The 19,870-nt window shown below is 37.1% G+C and overlaps 1 protein-coding gene across 8 annotated transcripts in view; it reads right to left on the bottom strand.

Annotated features, from left to right (window-relative positions):
• Positions 1–19,870, bottom strand: part of MARCH1 (membrane associated ring-CH-type finger 1) — a 229,943-nt gene that overhangs the window by 120,280 nt on the left and 89,793 nt on the right. The window contains exons 1-2 of one of the 8 annotated variants that reach the window (XM_027676787.1): positions 10,888–10,903; positions 9,918–10,126 (exon numbers count right to left, since the gene is read on the bottom strand). The exons of 4 other annotated variants lie outside the window; for them this stretch is intronic. In XM_027676787.1, coding sequence (XP_027532588.1) covers positions 9,918–10,016 — 99 coding nt within the window. In that variant the 5' untranslated portion in view covers positions 10,017–10,126; positions 10,888–10,903. Of the gene's footprint in view, positions 1–9,917; positions 10,127–10,383; positions 10,470–10,887; positions 10,904–19,870 lie in introns of those variants that run through there. 3 more of the 8 variants (XM_027676788.1, XM_027676791.1, XM_027676784.1) reach the window with 3 other exon arrangements.

Raw genomic sequence — 19,870 nt, 5'->3', positions numbered from 1 at the left:
TGTCATATTTCTCCTGTAACACCCAGACAGCAGCAATTCAGAAGTAGGGAGTTCTATATTAAGATCTTAATTTAACTCAAAATCTTCTGTCCAGGTTGGCTGGTGGCAAACACTGAGACTATGACGCCTCTGCAAGTAAAGACTGCAATGCTCATTCTTAAGCCATGTTATTAAGCAAGAATGCCAAATTTCTCTTAGAAGCCACTGTCTTGCAATTATGATTGCAGAGAAAAAGCTTGATAACACAATCTGTGAAAATACGCAAAACACATTCTGAATGGTTTGACTTTTTTTTCAGTTTGAAATGTTTTGAAGCAGGGAATTCTGCCTTGGAGCCCATCATTTTTTATATGGTGATTCTTTTTAACTCCTTGTACATTTGGCATTGCACTATCTTGACCAGTCTACTGAGTTTTTTATGTTATCAGAAATGAATACTGTATGCCTGGTTGGAAAACCAGAACCTTGAAATAATTTATGGAATATTAAACTGTCCGTCCACCTGTCTGCTAAAAACACAGAAGAGCAGTAACATGATTCATGGTCACATAAATCATACAAAATAAAGGCTGTATTATTGAAGAAAAAAATCCTCAAACACTCATACAATCAAACAGGCACTAAAAATTTCAAGAATGACAAGCTATATCCTGGAGGCCACAAATACCAAGTGATATGTTATTTATGATTCGACAGTTCTGCATCAAATTCTACTATTATTCTTCCAACCTCTCCTAACTTACGGTTTTTAGTTCTTATGAGTTAATATTCAAAAATTATAAATGGACAATGAAACAAGTAGTCCAAATTCTCAAGCACACTCAACACATGCACAAGAGATACGTGATTAACATTTGTATTTTAAACAAAGCTTAATATGCCAAAAAAACAAGGAGCCTCCACATGAGAAGTAAGCTGATCCAAGCTGCACCGTATGCACAGAACTTTCATGATTAGGTGGAAACAGTAAAAGCTGAAGGGCTTATTGTTTCCATGGAAACTTTTTACCTACAGGATCCACCTACAGGAAACAACACAACACATCACATTCATATCCCTTAGAAAATGGGATTTCATAATGTTCTATGAAAGCAGAAGGAGCAGTGCCACACTAATTTCAGAAGAGAAAAATGAAAGCACAAAAAAATACATCTAGAATTAGAACCAAAGTCAGAGCGCTGTGACGTGTCCATCAAATTTAGGTGGACTATAATTTAGATGGACTCAAATAACAGCATTTATGGGTGATGGAGGGAGGGAGAAGAAATACAGCTGCAAAACTACCGTAAAAAATACGACTATTTTCATGCATTAAATGGTTGTCCATGGATCCTATGTAGAAGACCATCAATGAACCAACACTCAGTACTTTCACTGTGGCTCAGGAGGGCCAAAGCACACTACCTGCAGACAGTGGCTACAGTGGGGATTCCTCACTAATGAGTCTTGGAACAGATTTCAGGCACAGCCTGTGGATAGGCTGAGCTCACAGTGGCACTGCCCTGCGCACGCTGTGACCTCCTCTCCTCACTGGAGGAGACTGCAGCAGCATCAGAGGGTCTTAACAGGCATTCCGGTCGCTTCCCATCAGTAACAGTGTTACAGCCCTAACACAGCATTCAGGAAAGCCAATTCACATTCTCACCTGTGTCTGTTCTCTTGTATTCAGTTCAAAAGTCTGAAGTGGTCAGAAAACTGGGAGAGCAGTAAAGCTTTCACAACAGTCATGCAATCACTGTCCCACGCAATTCCAGCACCTTTCACTCTCACCCAGTACTGCAGATAGTGTCCTTCCAGGCACACAGTCTACAAAGTTACCAAACCAACTCCTCTTTGGGCCATGTATGCTGCCTAATCACAACCATCTCTAGCTGCATCCATCATGTGATGAAGTATACTCAAATATCTTGGTCCCTACTCACCAGCAGTGCAGGGTTCACTGTCAAAAAGTGAAACACATCTTCAGAACGTATTTCACCAACAAAATGCACTATTTTCACAAGACTTGTCCAACTAACCATTTGCACTGTAATAACGACTTGCATACTGCTGGATAAGTCAAGCGATCAGAAGCATTTTATTTTTCGCTCAAAGATAGAGAGTGTCTGAAGTAAAGGGACGGAATATAGTCAATGCAGCAATACTAACACAGTATTGCTGTCTGACCCTTACCTATACTTCATTTTGTTCTTGCACCACGTACTTGACATTTACATCCCATACTGAAATGAAGGTTTCTGATTTCTTGCCCAGAACCATAAGGAGCAATAAGGGGGTGAAGTGCTAGCTGTATCTTCATTCCCCACAAACCAACAAAGCCAGTGCAACGGGCTACTGCAGCAATGGTACAGTACAGAATGGAAAATTCTCCCTATAAGCATCTGCAAGTGTGATTTCTTAAGAGAAATGATGACAGCATGGGTTTTTCTTTTATTTGGACTGCCACTAGAGAACAAATCTCTCTAATAAGACAAACACTTCTTTAAAATCAATAAGACATTACTGTAACTACTTTAAACTTTTCAGCATGACGGTGCTGCAAAATACAGCTGTAATCTCAAATTTATCTAGTGAGTAAACTAAAAGGGTTTCCTTTGGATCACATGTCAATGGATGCAAACAATCATCTAATTGCTCCAAGAGACAGTTTTCTTATTATTGACACTAAAATAGTCCCAATCTTCTATATTCACATAATCCCATGACTATGTAGCTGGGCACATTTGGCTAATAACTGAGACAAATGAAGGTAAAGGCATCATGCTAATGACTGAAAAGTTTCATTCGACAACATGGATACAGTAGAAGAACATATTCTGAACAAGGAAATGCTTCCACTGTCTACACAGACTGTTCCTGCTGCGACAACTTTAAAAGATAGCACTCATGGGGAAATGAAGTCATGAGTCTTGTGTATTCAAAGCCTAGAAGAAAAGTTGAAACACCTACTAATGCTTTAAAGTAGGCTGAGAACCATCCTCTATCTTCTTATTAAAGTTAAATCATCCCATCCTATAATGTGAAACAGCTGATGTTTAATAACATTAATTAATAACAGAGCTGATATTTCTAATAACATTAGAAAGAAAACCAAATTAAATGAAATCTGAAGCCTAATATTTTAAACTCAGAGCCATTTTAGAGTAGGAGAGGGAAAATACAAACACAAGCACAAACCTTTAATTTACTGGAACTGGAAATTCCAGAGATAAAAGGAATTATGAGAGCTTTCTTCATGAGACTTGTAGTTAAACTTCAGCAGCATCATAAGACATGCACCAGCAGACTGTAAGCATTGGCTACAAACATAAAGAGGCATAATGCTACTGAGATATGGAATCTTAAGCTTCAAATCCTTTATCAGTGAAAAGATCAATTTTAAAATCAATACTTGTATTTGATGCATAGTCAATACACAGAAACTCAAATTGGGGAAATATACTTTTACGGACTTTCCATAAAAAGCCTGACAAAAATACTATGCAGCCTGCAGCCTTTGCTAATCTTATCAGGAAAAGCAGCCTATAAAGAATTGAATTATTCCAAGGCATGCTAACAAAAGCACAGCAAGCAATCTCTTATTTTCTTATGGGTAGCAATGTTTTTTTATTCACAAAAATATTAAAAAGGAACAAGGACCCAAAATTATTAGAAAAAATCTAGCCTGTATTAGGTCACATTTGTCATTTCTCTCACTGTCATGAAATTGCTTGTCATAAGAATCACATGGCAGATCAAAATAATAAAGTTCCCAAACAGGGGCCAGAAGACTTACTGATAAGGAACTTCATTTTCTAAAGCATCTTAAAGATAACTAAGCAAGCCTCAGTCCAATTTACAGCTGTACTTTGGGAGAACTTCAACCACTGAACACAAAAGCAACATATCACAAAAAAAATACATAAAAACTTCACCAGGAAGCAGTGTCTTATAACTGCAGATATAATGGGATTTCCACACAAACATAGCATAGAAGTCCAAACCATGGTCATGTCAAGAAAAGGAAAATAGCCTCCCTTTTGAGAAATACCAATCCATTGACAATAAACAGGATTAGAGATTTTGTCATAAATTTCATGTGACATTGAGTCCAAAATGAGCTTTAAATTAAAAAAACTATGAAGGGAGAGCAATACATGCCAAAGTACATCACTAATCTGATTCATATGCTAGAGCTTCCCCTCCCCATTCTCCCATCCCCATATCTCTTGTTGAATAAAAAACTATACTTCCTAAAAAGACTGTAATTATAGGATTCTTTTCAAGCATCTGTCTTTGAAAACAAACATCCTTACCCTTCCTGCAGGAAAAAATCCAACTGTATCTATATATCTATTAAATTATACCTAATTTATACCTAAGAAACTTTGAGATTGTAAGATAATCAGCCACAAAACCAAAACCATCTATCTGGCTTAAGTGTAATTTCATCAATATCCTGCAATTTTAAGACTTTTATTCCTTGCATCACATGCCTTAAGCCATTTTATTAACACTGGTATAAGTGACATTTTTACATATCAGGAGTTATTCTATTTTCACCCCTTGGTAAAGTGATCAAAGCCACTAACATTTTTAACTACACTAAATATTATGCCTCCTTATCTAAAAAAAGAAATAAAATCAAACCAAACAAACAAAAAAATAACCACAAGAAAAAACCCCAATACATTGCCTGGCTTAAGGTTGTAAGGCAATAAAACAACATCAACATGTAAAACCTTTACATTTTTTTCCTTAATTACAGACATGTTTCAAGTATCAAATATCTCTGTATTTTCTTCATAAATGCCATGAAAATCATTTAATAGAAATATATAAACACTATTTTCTTTGTATCACACAAGAAGTGTATGCCTTTAAAAGTATTTCATCTATCATTACATCTATTTAAAATTAAGTAGGGAACAAGCGAGATAACATCGTTAAATATAACACAATTCCCACCAAGAGCATTTAGCTACTGCTTCCTCCTTTAAAAAACATGTCAATATCTCCTAAACTATTTACAGGCTTTAAGGTAAACCTTAGCAGAAACTCTAGTCTGGTGTTTAAAACAAATGTTAACAGCTACTCAAATGTGGCACTGGAAACAACCATTAGTTTTCAGTCTCAATTCTGACTTGAAGATCTGCTTACAAAAAAAAATTCATACTCTTCACAATAAATGAGCACACATAATTTTGAGCAACACATGCTTTCTTTTCTTTACTTTTTTTTAAGGTACAAACACTACAGCAAAATCACGAAGTTCAAATCTAATTTACCATACTTCCTCCATAAGTGTCAAAGTATTTCCCTGGTAACATTTAAAGTCTCCAAAGTTGCAAGTCTCTTGCTTTCTTGCTGCCTTTGAGATGGCAAAACCTGAAAACACTGCTGAAGAACACACAGAGGTCCAATGTTTCTTTCACAGCACAGAACTGTGCAGACTGCAGAACTCAATTTCACGTCAAAGTACAATAAACATTGGAGTGAGGATTCCTTCTTGCATCTTACTACATTGTATGAAGTTCTGTGAAGGAAACTTATGGTCCTCATCACCTCTGCCAGAACAAGGAAATATATTAAGACTACAGAAACACAGTAGGTGTAATTAAAAATCATTTACCAGTAACTTATGAGCAAAGAATCAAAACTAAAAGTAAAGCAACAATAACATGGCTAAGTTATTACTTGTTAATAGTAACTACAGAATATCAAATTTTGTAACATCTTTAGGATATTTGGTTTGGTTTTGGGGCAGCAGAGTAAGACTCATCACTATAACAAGCAAGTCATATTACCATATGAATGTGTCCAAAAGCCATACTAAAAAGGCCTTTTTTTTCTCTTTTCTTCTAATGAAAATCTTGCAAGATAACCAAATCGAAACTGACTGATTCTGTCACTGTGGTTTTTATTCAAGTATCTTGTACTCTGAAATTATTACACTCAGATAAACAGATCTAATTTTTCCTTCCGATGGACAACAGTTCACTGTACTAATCCTTTTAAAAACAACATGTAAATTTTCCAGTACCACATAGTGAAAACTGTTTAAGCTGAAAAGGTGTAGTGTCTATAAATTTAGTTTGGCAGCAAGGAGTATCTTCTCTCCCATATCATGACATCAATTGTCAGCTTTTACAAACTTACTCACACCATTCTGAGTACACAACATTAAAGTTTATTTTTCCCCAGCAGTCATGGCAGTTTATCCTATGACCCTTGGAAACTCTTGGTTAGCATTATGTAGTATTTTTGCTTACCTTCACTCACTTGCCCTGTCCAATTTTCTCACTATATGAAATTTTCTTTCTGTACTTAACACACTTGAGAATAATAATCCATGCTCAAACATACGCAAGACAATGTAAACAGAGGCTACTTTATGAACATCACTGTGTATGCTCACAAGCAAATAATAAAACTATCAGCCACACCAGGCATATCATCAACCAATGTTCTTCAGGAATCACACACATTTCTTTCTCCTTTTTTATCGCAGTGGAGAAAATCAACTAGAAATTCAACATAACTGTTTAAATACTATATATATATAAAGTAGGAGTCATATATTAATATGGCCCTAGTCTCAAGGCACTGAAGTCTAGGTTTTCAAAACTAGATTTGGAGTCCTGATGACATAATTTGACTTAATTCACTCTGAACAACAGTTCTATTAGTAAAGTCTTCTGAAAACAGACACTCGAGTGTTTTTCTTTGTCACAGAAACACAATTCTACACTTCACTATAAAGTGATGATATTTCTCAAATATTGAAGAAAGCTGAATTAACTGCTGAATAAAAAAAAACAAAGCCCACATCATGTTGTGAATGCACTCTATACTTCATTTCTACAACAATCTTTTCCAATTGCATTACTAAAAGAATAAGAAAGATAGCTTGTTCACTTAAATGTTTGAGGTAAAACAAGTAGCACTAATGACTGTTAAGCTTTTCCAAAATCAGTGAAACAAACTAGCAGAAGATTATACCTGCATATTGAAATGTAGTGCACAGCTGCTGCAACAGATTATTCAACACCTAAGCATTTTCATTGCTTCATTATGGAAAAAACCTACCTCATCTTTAGACTATACTCAAAGAGGCTCTGTAGTTAAATCTGATGTAAATTCCATGGTTAGCTACAACTTCTGCTAGTTATTGGGCAAATCACTCAAAAATTGTAGGAATAGACTGAAGTAAAGTTTTTGCTCCCACAAAGGATACTGCATAGAAAGATTGTCTGAAAAAGCTCCCTCTAGCCATTATCACACCTCTAGTCCTAATATTGGTCAGATATCCTTTATGGGCACTTGTGGCTCCAAATTAATACCACAATTAACATTCTTAATGATAGACCAATGTTTGGCAATTATCTATAAAAACCTTCAGATAAAGCACGTCTATGAGCATCTAAAAATGACAGAAAAGCATTACAGAATGAGTTGCATCATTAAGAACCTCAGTTGTATATGATTAAGTCAGGTAGATTTATGTAATTCACCATGAACCTGGAAATAGTTCACTGCAGCAAGCTCTGCAATTACACAGAAGATGAACTCTTCATAAATTTTAATGCTGTTGTATGGACATCATATAAAATTCTTTGGCAGTAACAGAATTTGGCACACAATCCTAACAATTGTTATCCTAGCAAATGGAAGACCTTTCAGACATTTCCTTTGTTCGTGTCTTCCTGAACCTGAACCAGCTTGATGCTCTCAGCTAGAGGCCCATTTAACTACTTTATTTAGCTTCCACCTCAAAAAGCTCGTAATGGAAAGGCAGAGGAAGCAGGTACTTGCAGAAACAATAGCAGTGGATACCATGAACCCAGAAGACCCTCACCAACAGAGATACAAACACTGAGTACCAGCAAGGAAGTTTCCCTTTGTGAGGACCATGCTGTGCAGGATTTGCTGGGATAAAAGACCATCTACATAAGCCTGAACAATCTCTGTTTAGCCAATAAAAAGGCTGGTTCACTACTCCCACACTACATCCATAAAACAAACCTGATCATCATAATTTACATAAACTGCAGATATTATGTGGAAAACATTAGTCTCTACCACTTGATCTACAATCTCTATCAATAGCATTAGAGATTTTTACACTGTATAAATTCCAGCCATAAGCCTTAAAGGATGAGCAGATATTCAAGCAGTATGATTAGGCTCTGCCCAGCAAAGAGCAGTTTAGCGATGAGTACCATGTACTTGAAGTTTGGTTGCGAGTTTTTTAGGTTGGTGTTTGGTATTTTTATATTAATTTTACATAAGAACTTTCATGAACTTCATTATCCATACCATTTTGATAATTTCTGGTATATGACTTCCACAACATTCAAGAAGAAACTTTGTTTTCCGAGACACTGGAGTCTTGCTGAAATGATGCAAACCAGCCCTCACAGGAAAAAAAGCCCAGAAAAGTGCATGAGATGATTCTTACAATTCAGAAGCTCCACACTTCCTCTACCCCCTAAATTAACGACCACACTTATCTGACCCGAGTGAATGTTACATGTATTCTTCAGTTAACTCTAATGATCAAATTAAAACAAGAATCCCAGAAAGCAATTTTAAGCCAAGTAACACTGTATATTTCCGCTTTTTGCGCCCCAAGTCTTAATACAGTTTCCACCTGAACCTTCATCTTTAACCAGTCAACAGAAGAATAAAGAAAAAGCAAAAGTTTTCCATTTCAGGACATAAATCTCAAAACATTAGAAACTCTGATGATAATGCTACCAGTAAACAACTGGAGACTACTTCTAGGGAAGGACGCTGCTTATACAGAAGTGCTCAAACAAAAAACAGAATAATCATATTCAGTGAACTTTTTATAGCCAAATGTTGGGCAAAAAAATTATCTCAAATTAAAAAAAAACCAAGACCCAATACTCTTCCACAAACACAGACCTGTTACAAATATCAACCATCTGTTGAACTTAACAATTTCCTGCAAACTATGTTACGCAAACACAAAGACTCCTTTCAGGGATGCAGTTTGTCACAGTCTCTCAGACAACATTTAAAAGACATAATGTTTGTTTTCCCAATAGTTCCTTATTTTCCATACAGTAAGAGGAAAAGAAAAACATAGAGACAAGAAACATGTCTGTAAAAAGCAGATGTCTATGTTATATACATTTACTGCTATATCTACAAACAGACTACTTATGTTTTGGCATTGGAAGGGATGTCTTTTTTTTTTTGATCTTGCACAATGCATGTTTAAACTACACATAGCAAAAGAGATTCCGACAGATAGGTAAAAATACCATTAAAATTACACAGATTTTCTGTATTTTTTGTACTAACCATTAATATAATACGGATCTACAGTTTCTTCTTAACTGAGAGACAACAGGATACGATATTTACTGATGATACAGCACTTTTGTATATTTATGAATCAAAGAAAGTCAGTCAAGGGATAAAAATCTAAACGCTGATGATGCCTCTAAAAAGACTAAGTCATAGAGCTCATGCCTATGTTTCCTATGAATAACACGTGTATTGGAAAGACAAGCTTTAGAATGGTATTTTTGTTGGTTTTAAGCAGCGATAGGAATTTTACTAAAACTACTTTTACATCCAACTTGTTATAAAGAAACTGCTACTTTATAGCTTATAGGGAACAGTGACTGTCAGTACTAGCAGGCTGCAAGCACTTAAACGAAATTGTTAGAACCCCCTAATCCAGTTTCCAACTTCCTTCATTTATTTATTTTGTTTTCAAAATAGGCTCCTTCTTTCTGTAATGCTGACATGATGCTATCACAGAATCTCACTGCAGTGTGCTAAAGCTGCACTCATGTGTACTGTGCAACACTCCAGCACACTGCATCCTGCTGAGCGGCCAAACCTACTGGCTACCAAAGGCAGACTTGTCCTACCGTAGCAAATCAAAACCTTCCTCTTACCTCGACTTCCTTGCTCTTCTCTTTGTTTGTGCCCATTGAACTTCTCCCATTGCTGGCAGTCTCCCGTGCTGGAACTACAGAAATCTGCTGGAGGGGCATTTTTACAGTGCTGCAGGTTGCCAGTACCTGTTTGGATGCCTTATATCTTCACTCCCCCTGAGTAGCCCACCTGTATAATTGTTCATATCCTTTCTTTGCCAAGCTCTGCTCTAAATAAAAAGGGGAAAATATTATTTGAGAAATGGTATAGCAAACGCCAGGGTCTTCCATCAAAAGGAAAGAAAAGCAAAGCAGACAAAATTGCAAACACAAATGAGACACAGCAAACAAAGAAGTAAGGCACAACAATCCAGAGAGTTTCACATGCTTAGAGTGATAAGTTGCATCAAGTCTGTGTCCCTGGAGCACCCCCTCACACCACTATCCCCCAAGAGCACTGTGGGAGACAATTCAATTTCTGTGTTACCTAATAACTGTCATGGAAACCAAGGAAACCTGGGTCTTGCAGGCCTTTATTAGCAATCGCTTCCCACTAACGGCACAGGCTCCCACATTTGCAGCAGCTGCCACTTCTGCTTTTGTTTCCCATTCGATTCCACAGGAGTCCACTAAGCACCCCCAGACACCGCCTTGTGCTGACTAGGTACAGCAGCAGAAGGCTGAAAAGCTTAGTGTCCTATTTTGGAGCCAAAATCTCCTCCTTTAAAAGCACAGGATAGCTTGCTGTGTCCTTCATGCGTCTACAATAATCTGCTTAGGTCAAAGGATCTGCCTTGAAGTGAATAGCAGCGGTGAGCAAATGAGGTGTAAAAAGGAAGACAAGACTGGAAGGGATTGCAAATGTGCCTTTCTGAGGTTGATAGTAAAACATTAACCCTTTGCTGCACTTGTCTTTTCCCGAGACATCACGAGAAGCCAGTTCAGCAGGGCAAGCCAAAGGCAGACACACATGTGCCTTTACAGTACTCACACGCACTCTGAGAATGTCATTTATGTGAGCTTCTACCTCCCAACAGCTTCAGTTCTCTCAGTTAACAAGAAGCAGAACACCCAGAAAAACTGTTTCAGCAACTCCCTCCCCCTTAAAATGCAAAATAATAGAAGAATATCTCAGGTGCTGTATTACAAAAATGGATATGAAGCAAGGAAACTCTTAACATTTATACTTCTTTAAAAAATTTATTATTCTTGACAAGCATTAGAAATGCCAGCAAAACTGATTTTGATTAAAAATAGTAAAGAAATTATTACATCAGAAGTCAAATTCTTAGCACTGTATAAATAACACAGGAATGAAATGGAAAAAAAACCACCCAGAGCAAACACCAACAACATTTTAATATGTCAATTAAAGAAAAAAAACATTATCCAAGCCTTGATTAAAATAATTTCTAGCTGTACAAAGTAGCACTTGGAATTCTAACAAGAAATAATAGCATTATATACAGCCTGGATTCTCTTACAAAGCCATGTGGGGAGGATTTAAAATACTGTTGATTCACTACTCCACTACTTTAGTTATTATTTCTCAGTCTGAGTTAATAGAGCTTACAAGGGACTAGCCTGAGATAAATTGGGATCTGGCTCATGCTGTCATCTCAGTTTTATATCACTGGTCTAAACTAAGGTATATTGACAAGCTGTAATATAAGAGTTTATCAAATGCATTAACAAAGAAACACAATCTGTACTAGGAGTTTACAGATGCTGCAAGACACGTGTATTTCTGCGTATTTTTATATTTATAAAATATATATATATTCTATATATCCATAGACATGGAATAGACTTACAAAAAAATAAAATAAGGTCTATTGCCATTTATACAGTCCCTTTACACATTTTTAGTTGTATTTTACATGCTTACTCAATTTTTCATCTCCTATATTTCAAAATTAGTTTGAATGTAAGTTTAAATAGGTTCCAATGTATACAGGGAGATTTTTCTGAATTTTGAATATAAATAAAGAAAAAAAGACAAGCTCCAACTCTACCCATACAGTGGTAAGTCAAAAATTTATTCCAGAAGTATTCAAAGACAAGAAATGTCATACACCAGCCAGGCAAAGTCTAACTGTTAATCTTAAATTTGACTATAATGTTCCTTTTCAGTTTAATAGAAAGTTTTTAAGCTACAGAAAAATTCTTTTCCTTCCTCTGAGGCACAACCAGATTAAGAATTCCTAAGCCTGGCTCGGCTTTGTCATGATAATCACTCACCTCTTTGATAAAATCATTGGTAGAAAAGTAGTGGGTTTGTGGTATTAAAATTGAACTTTCCTTTATATATGCTTTCGTGTCTAGTTAAGCTTAAAAAAAAAATCAACCTGCCTTTTGATACTGTGCCAATAAATCATATGAACTTGAGATTTAAATCAGAGATTTCTAGGTTAACCAGTAATCTCTTTAATCCCATCTATGTCTGTTTTAGGCAGAATAAAGACCTTAAAGGGTGTGATGTGCTTAGTTGTTTTTAAAATTATGAAGTCTTGTGGCCCCTCTTTTCCCCCCAGAGTGAACCTATAACGTTAATACATATGTAACAAAAAAAAAACCCTAGTTCAAAACAAGGGCTATATTCTAAGATTAAAGAGGTCCATGCTCACATTCTGCTTGACTGTTTCGCTAATTACGTTTCTTCACCGTGTGCAGACTTTAAATTAATATGCGATTGCCTTCACTGTACATATGCTGGACATGGCTCCTCTTAGTCTGAGTGCTAAAACAAGTGGCAAAACCAACCAAGCCTCATACTGCTATATCTAGAAATATAGAGAGTACCACTGCTTCGTGATAACAAAGCTATTAGAAAATATGGGACGTACCCAAATGCACGCTGTAAAAGTCAGTGGCAGAGGTGCAGTTGGGATCATTTTTCACTAAACTTTAGTTTTCCATCTTTGCTTTTTCAAGTTTACTACGATAGAATTATAAAACGTAAAACTTTTGCACAGGTGTTAATACACCCATGATCTCAGAACAGCAGTACAACATCAGAGCACATTGAAGAAATGATGAAACTATCAATTTCAATTTACAATGTGTTTTTAGTTCCCAGAGTCCCAACATACTTCAAAGTTGGAAATAAAGTGATTTTATATATACACACACAACCCTCTTCATTAGAAAATATATCTATTTCCGCTCATTCCCCATAGTGATCAGCCTGTGGTGTTCTATTTAAAGAATGATAATTTTGGCAAACGTACCACCCAAAGAGCCATAATTTCAGTGCCATACCTCACCCAAAGGACAGCATGACAACTGCTCACTGAAGTGTGAAGCTACCTTGCAAAGCAGCATTATAGGGTTTTAGTCTCAAGAAGATAACAATAACATAAGAGAACTGGTCACCTGGAGCAGGTGAAAATGACATTGTCAGAAAAGAGATCTATTGTTGGGCATGCATTAGTAACTGATTTACATTTCGAAATACAATTCACAGTTCTTGAAGTAAGTAACTACAGAAGAGAGAAGTGTCACCTCTCCCTCCTCTTGCTTATGGTTTGAAACCCTATCAATCCCATCTCAGATAAGCCAAGAGATCCAACTTCCTTTTTAGTCACCCAACACACTCCCTTCAGTACATACTTTGTGAACTGTCAGATTCTGGTGACCATGAAGGAAACCAAGACAAAAGGAGCCGTTTCCTGGTGTTTCACAATGTAGGTCTGCTCCCTAGCTGTAGACCACCATGTATGTTTCTGCTCTTGCCAGAAACACATGCAATCTCTTCACCTATTCCATTTACCCATGGCTCTGAGGGTACTATATCCTCTCTCACACTCAGGACACATGCATTCCCTGCACAAACCATCCCTGGAAGCATTTCCGTAAGAATCTGACAACAAAAAGGGATAAGAATTGTAACCCTATATACACACACAATCACACAATGTTTTTAGTTTAATTTAATAAGGAGCACATTATCTTCTCACCATACCCATTTACACAAGACTACCACATCGAACTAAGAGAATCTGATCAGCTGTGGTCAATGGTTCAACCATGGTGATGCAAGTGTCAATGAGAGATGAAAAACAGCAGTACAACCCCTTTTTTAAAACAATTACAAGGAAACAATGTACTAGTGTACTGCCAGTTCACTAGCAGCTTATATATAAGATCTCTGCCTTGTTGCTATCACTTACAGAATCTCAAATTTTTACAAGAGTCTTTAATTGAAAAAAACCATAATAAGTTTACCTCCACAAATACCACTATCAGAAACGGGTAGTTCTAATTCTTTTTTGCTCACATAAAATGACGTTTAGATAAGATGTACTGTACATATCATATGATATTTCAGCCAAAAGCTATATTGAATTAAAAAAAAAAATCATTGTGGACATAATACACTTACAAGTTGGTAGTTTGGATTCCACATTATTTGTCAAAAAGATACATTGGCTAGGAATACACAATATACAAAAGGCTACAGACATATAGTCTATAGTCCTGAGATTTAGGAACGAGTTTCACTGTCCTCAAAAACTACACAGAAAAGCTACAAACACTGTATATACTATGCTCCTTTTGCCATCTAACAGGGATAGCTTGTCTTATAATCACAGTTTAGGTACAAAGAAGAAAGTCTGAACACTACAGCAGCTGTAGAAGTAGATGCATACTAGATAATGATCAACCGGGATGAAGGGCAGTCACTTTAAATTGCAGAAACTTCTAACACTTAAATTAAAAGTGCAGCTAGCGGTAGTCTAATGTGGACCACACAGGACTGATATAAAGCAATCCCCTGGGTTTCCACAGCATCCTGAAGTTACATGACACTAGAACCAAATTAAGTTTTCAGAAAAATGAAAAAGTCCTTTAGATCTTCTCCCATCCTTTAAGGCTACTACAGTTCAAAGTTAGTCATGGAATTACAGCAAATATGAAAGATATCTTTAGCCAAACATAAATATCCCAAAGCAGCAGATTTCAGATATCTTTTCCTCTGAATGGGAAAACCTGTTGTTCTCTGCCATCTGGACAAGTGTGTCCTAAATGCTGTTCTGCACTGTGGGCTGGCTTCAAATGGAGGAGCCTCAGAAATGCAAGAGTTTTCAGCAGAACTCATATTCAAGTAAATTCTCATCCAAAGAGAATAACATTTAAAAGTTATTTTAAAAACATGAATAGATTTTGCAGTCTTCACGAATTAGAATGAATGGCTGTGAGATGTCACATCAGAAGTCACTCTTTAAATACTACACGGAGTTGGTATAAACTTGAATGTTGTCATCATGTTACTAGATCCTCAGAGAGGTTTTGGTGGCTTTTTCCTTTGCCTCCTTCAGCTTCGCAATTGACTGAAGTGCTGAGAAGTGTCATATAATGTAATAAAGCATGTTATAGCAGTATAGGTGTATTAAAGGCATTAAGTAATCAACTGAAACTTTCAAACTAACGTCTTTGGATATTTTTCTATGTGGCTATTCACAGGATATTGTACATTATTACACATCCTTTCATCAACTGCATTACTAAGTACAGGTCGTCTTCTCCTCCATTGAGAAGCTAAAACAGAAGTGAGTGCAAACATGGAAGAATCTATTTGCCACTTGCATATTATGTGCAGATATATTGCCTAAGTAGAACAGACTAGAGCATTTTTAGAACATCAGAAAAGCCAAGTTCATGGAAGGGTACAAGTCAAAAAGCAAGCTAAAAAATCAAAAACTAATATCTGAGACTGAATTAAAATATCACCAGTACCTCAAATAAAAGTTTAACCAGCCAAAACTTAGATTTGATAAAAGTGAGATAAGAAATGAAAGAATGGTGGTAAATTGGATAAAATGTTGCCCTGGGCAGTTAAAACAAATTATCTCCATTATCTCCTAGATAACAGAATTAAAACCAACTGATTTTCACTGCCAAACACAGATTTTCATGGATGCCTCCAATGTAGTGTTTGCACTAAGTTTATTTAAATTAAACCAAGCATACTATTCACTTACTACACTACAGTGTCCCCATGAAATAGGGAACAAGGGAAGACTTGCAAAGTTCTATAAACTGCCAGTAACTTGAACAGCCCATTTAGAATTTTTGTTTACTTGGAGCTTTTTTTGTTTATAAGCAAAAAAAGGTAATGATCATCTTTTAGGTAAAATGGGCAGACTATGTATTTAGTGAATTTACATTACGAAAGAACTGAAATTATCAGTGTCCACTGAAAAAATATTTATACTGCAGTGACACTTACCTACTCACTACACAGACAGGAATCCTACTATGTTCATTCTAATTTGCAGTACCCAACTTGTGTGTATGCCCACAAGTACTAAAAAGTCCTATTACTTCTCTAGTTTAGGTATGATGAACATCTACCTTTGTGATAAACATTAACCTCTCAACCATCAGTTTGCTTACAAATGGTGCTGACCTTCAGCAATATAAAGGCAGTAATATTTCATAAAATTACACTGTATAAAACGATATTCCTAGTTTTGCAGTGGTGGAATTAATCTGTATGCCATGCTGTCTAGCTGCCCATTTCCACCAGCATACAAAATTTAAATGCTGTTGTCCATGTGCCTCTTCACAATAGAGGGTAAATATATTGCCAACTAAATATTACTTCCCACTATTTTTCCCATTATTTCCCACTTCTTAATGACATAGATGAAAAAGGTATTTAAACAGCTCTCTATCATAAGGTGGTTAACAGTCTTTATGATAGAAACATGAAAATTTAGCAAGCAGTGGAATCCACCCTCATAGTTTTGGGTTAAATGCTGCAAAACTGAATCTATTAATCTTAAAAGACTTCCAGCGTTGCTTGGTAAGAATGGACTCAACTTCTTGGCCAACTTTCAAAGCTGTCAGTCAACACAGGAGGACCAGGACACAATGTTGGAAGACTTGTCCAAGTCTTCCAGATTAGAGCATTAGAAACAGGATGAAGTTTAGTAGTACAAGCAGCAGTTATGGCACTGCTAGAACAGGAAAAAGAACTCGGGTAGCAGCCAGGAGCACAGACTGATAGTAAGGATCAGCGTATTTCTTTATGAAAGGAAGACTGGAAAACGCTAGTTATCATCAGCTGCAAGGACATACACATAGTTCCACAGTGCACCAAGCAAGTTATTTCCAATTCTTCTTAGTCCTGAAAAAAGTACATCAGTAATTTCCTCAAATACTAGACCTTTTACTTCTCAAATTCTGATCACAAACATCAAGGAGATGCTGAACTTGAAGACAGTGGGAAACTGTTATAAAAGACTTGCATAAAAGGAAATCATTTGCTAACTCATTTGCTTCTGTTACTAGCCACATATAATTAGACTGGAAGACCAAGATTGTTTATTTTTAATGCAGATATTCAGGTGCACAGTATTATGCTATGAACTGTGCTCTGGATCATTATTTGACAAAGAACAAAGACAGATGCACAATTTGTGAACAAAAAATAAAAGGTCCATCTACATGAATACTGAAAGCCTATGAAGATGTTTGCTAAGCATTATTTGTTTTGTGAATCTCAGCTGCCAAGATGTTTAAGGGATAAGAAAAATGCAAGATATTAATTAAAACATGCAAATGAATATTCATTCAAACCACTTTTTATAAGATATTTCTCCTCAACTTCCTACAAGTGTCTATTGTTGATTATACTGTATTTTTGCCTTTATTTTACATGTCTACCTTATAAGCTTATAAACATTGTTAGTTCCCTCCTATTTTCATCTGCTGTGACTCCTTTCTCTTTCTTTCCTTCAGAAACACATAAGCAAAATTTTATCTTTGGCTAAATACTCATATTCCAAGAACTATAACTTCTCTATTTTTTAGTATTCTATTCCGTAACCAGATTTACTGACAATACCTTGATAAATGAACTCTTCTATATTGAACTGAGTTTTTAACCTTATGTCCAGTTTGCATTGGCTGTTTGGGTTTGAAACTTCTCCCACTGCTTCAGAGAGAGGACAGTTCAATGGTAGTATGATAAGGATCCCATTAAATTACAACAGTATGGAGTTAGAAAGGATCTGTGGAAACTAACATTACAGAGATGGAGAATTCATTTTAAATTTGCTGGTGGTTTTGACCCACAAATTGCCCTGGCTTTATAATTTTAAGAAGACTATAAAAAGTGAGATGTATTATGCTTCTCTTTAATGCTATGAAATAGCTTAAACGAATTCTGATACCAAGATCCATTTTAACTCATATTACAGTTCATCCACAGGATTAACCCACTTTAAAAACACAAACTTCGCATTCTTGAGTCATTTGCTTTACAGAAGCACAGAATGGGTAAAGTTGGAAGGGACTGCAGTGGATTGACTGGTTCAACCTCCCCACTCAATCAGGGTCATCCAGCATGGTGCTAATAATGCCAATGTTGTAGGTTTGATCCCTGTAGGGGACATTCACTTAAGAGTTGGACTCAATGATCCTTGTGGGTCCCTTCCAAATCAGAATATTCTGTGATTCAGACCCTGGAGCACATTGCACAGGATTGCATCCAGACAGTTGTTGAATACCTCCACTGAGGGAGAGTCTACAACCTCTTTGGGCAATCTGTTCCAGTGCATAGCCACCTGCACAGTGAAAAAGTTCTTCCCTGTGCTCAGGTGAAACTTCCTGTGCATCAGTTTCTGCCTGCTCCCTCTTGTCCTATTGCTTGGCACCACCAAGAAGAGCCTGGCTCCATCCTCTTGACACTCTTCCCTCGGATACTGATAGACATTGATGAGGTCCCCTCTCAGCTGTCTCTTCTCAAGGTTGAATGAGCCCAGCTACCCCAGCCTTTACTTGTAAGGGAGATGCTCCAGTCCCTTAATCATCTTTGTTGCTCTCTGCTGGACCTGCCCCAGGAGCTTCATATCTTTCTTGTACTGAGGAGCACTCCACAGTGACTTCACCAGGGCTGAGCAGAGGGGCAGAATCACCTCCTGTGACCTGATGAATAAATTAAACAATACTGGGCCCAGTATTGAACCTTGGGGGACACAACTAATGACAGGCATCTAGCTATAGCCTGTGCCACTGATTATGACCCTCTGGGATCTGGTGTTCAGCCACATCTCAGTCCACCTGACTGTCCACTCATTCAGTCCACACTTCCTCATTTTTTTCTATGCGGATGTTGTGAGAGACAGTATCAAAAGCCTTGCTGAAATTGAGGTAGACAATATCCACTGCTCTTCCCTCATCAATCCACGTAGTTGTTTCATCGCAGAAGGCAATCAGGTTGGTCAAGCATGATTTACCTCGAGTGAATCCATGCTGACTACTCCTGATCACCTTCTTGTCTTCCATGTGGATACAGATGGTCTCCAGAATGAGGTGCTCCATTGCCTTTTCAGGAATTGAGGTGAGGTTGACTGGCTAGTAGTTGCTTGAATCCTCCTTCTGGCCGTTTTTTAAGACTGGGGTGACATTTGGTTTCTTCCAGTCCTCAGGCACTTCTCCCAATCATTGCGACCCTTCAAAGATGATCGTGAGTGGTTTAGCCATGGTGTCTGCCAGCTCTCTCAGCACTCAGGGGGGCCCATGGACTTGTGGATGTCAAGACTGCCTAGGTGTTCTCTAACCCAATTCTCCTTGACTAAGGGAAAATCCTTCTTTCAACACTCCTTTACCCTGGTCTCCTGAGTCAGAGATTTCTGAGGGCTGGTCTTGTCAGTGAAGACTGATGCAAAGGTGGCATTCTGTCATAATTGTGCCTTCTCTGTGTCCCCTGTTACCAGGGTGCCCCCTCCAATTAGTAAGAGGCTTACATTACCCTTATTTTTCCTTTTGTTATTGATGTATTTGAAGTAGCTCTTCCTGTTTTCCCTGACATCCTTGGCCAGATTTAATTCCAGATGGGCCTTGGCCTTCCTTGTCTCATTTCCACTTACTCTGTCGACCTCTCTATATTCATTCCAAGTGGCCTGACCCTTCTTCCATCACCTGCGTGTTCCCTGCTTATGCTTGAGTACTGATAAGAGTTC

Source organism: Neopelma chrysocephalum, unplaced genomic scaffold (assembly GCF_003984885.1).
Source record: "Neopelma chrysocephalum unplaced genomic scaffold, ASM398488v2 Primary Assembly neopelma1_42, whole genome shotgun sequence".
NCBI classification, from domain to species: domain Eukaryota; kingdom Metazoa; phylum Chordata; class Aves; order Passeriformes; family Pipridae; genus Neopelma; species Neopelma chrysocephalum.
The sequence above is the reverse complement of the archived record's forward strand: the minus strand, read 5'-3'. Positions and strand labels throughout refer to the sequence as shown.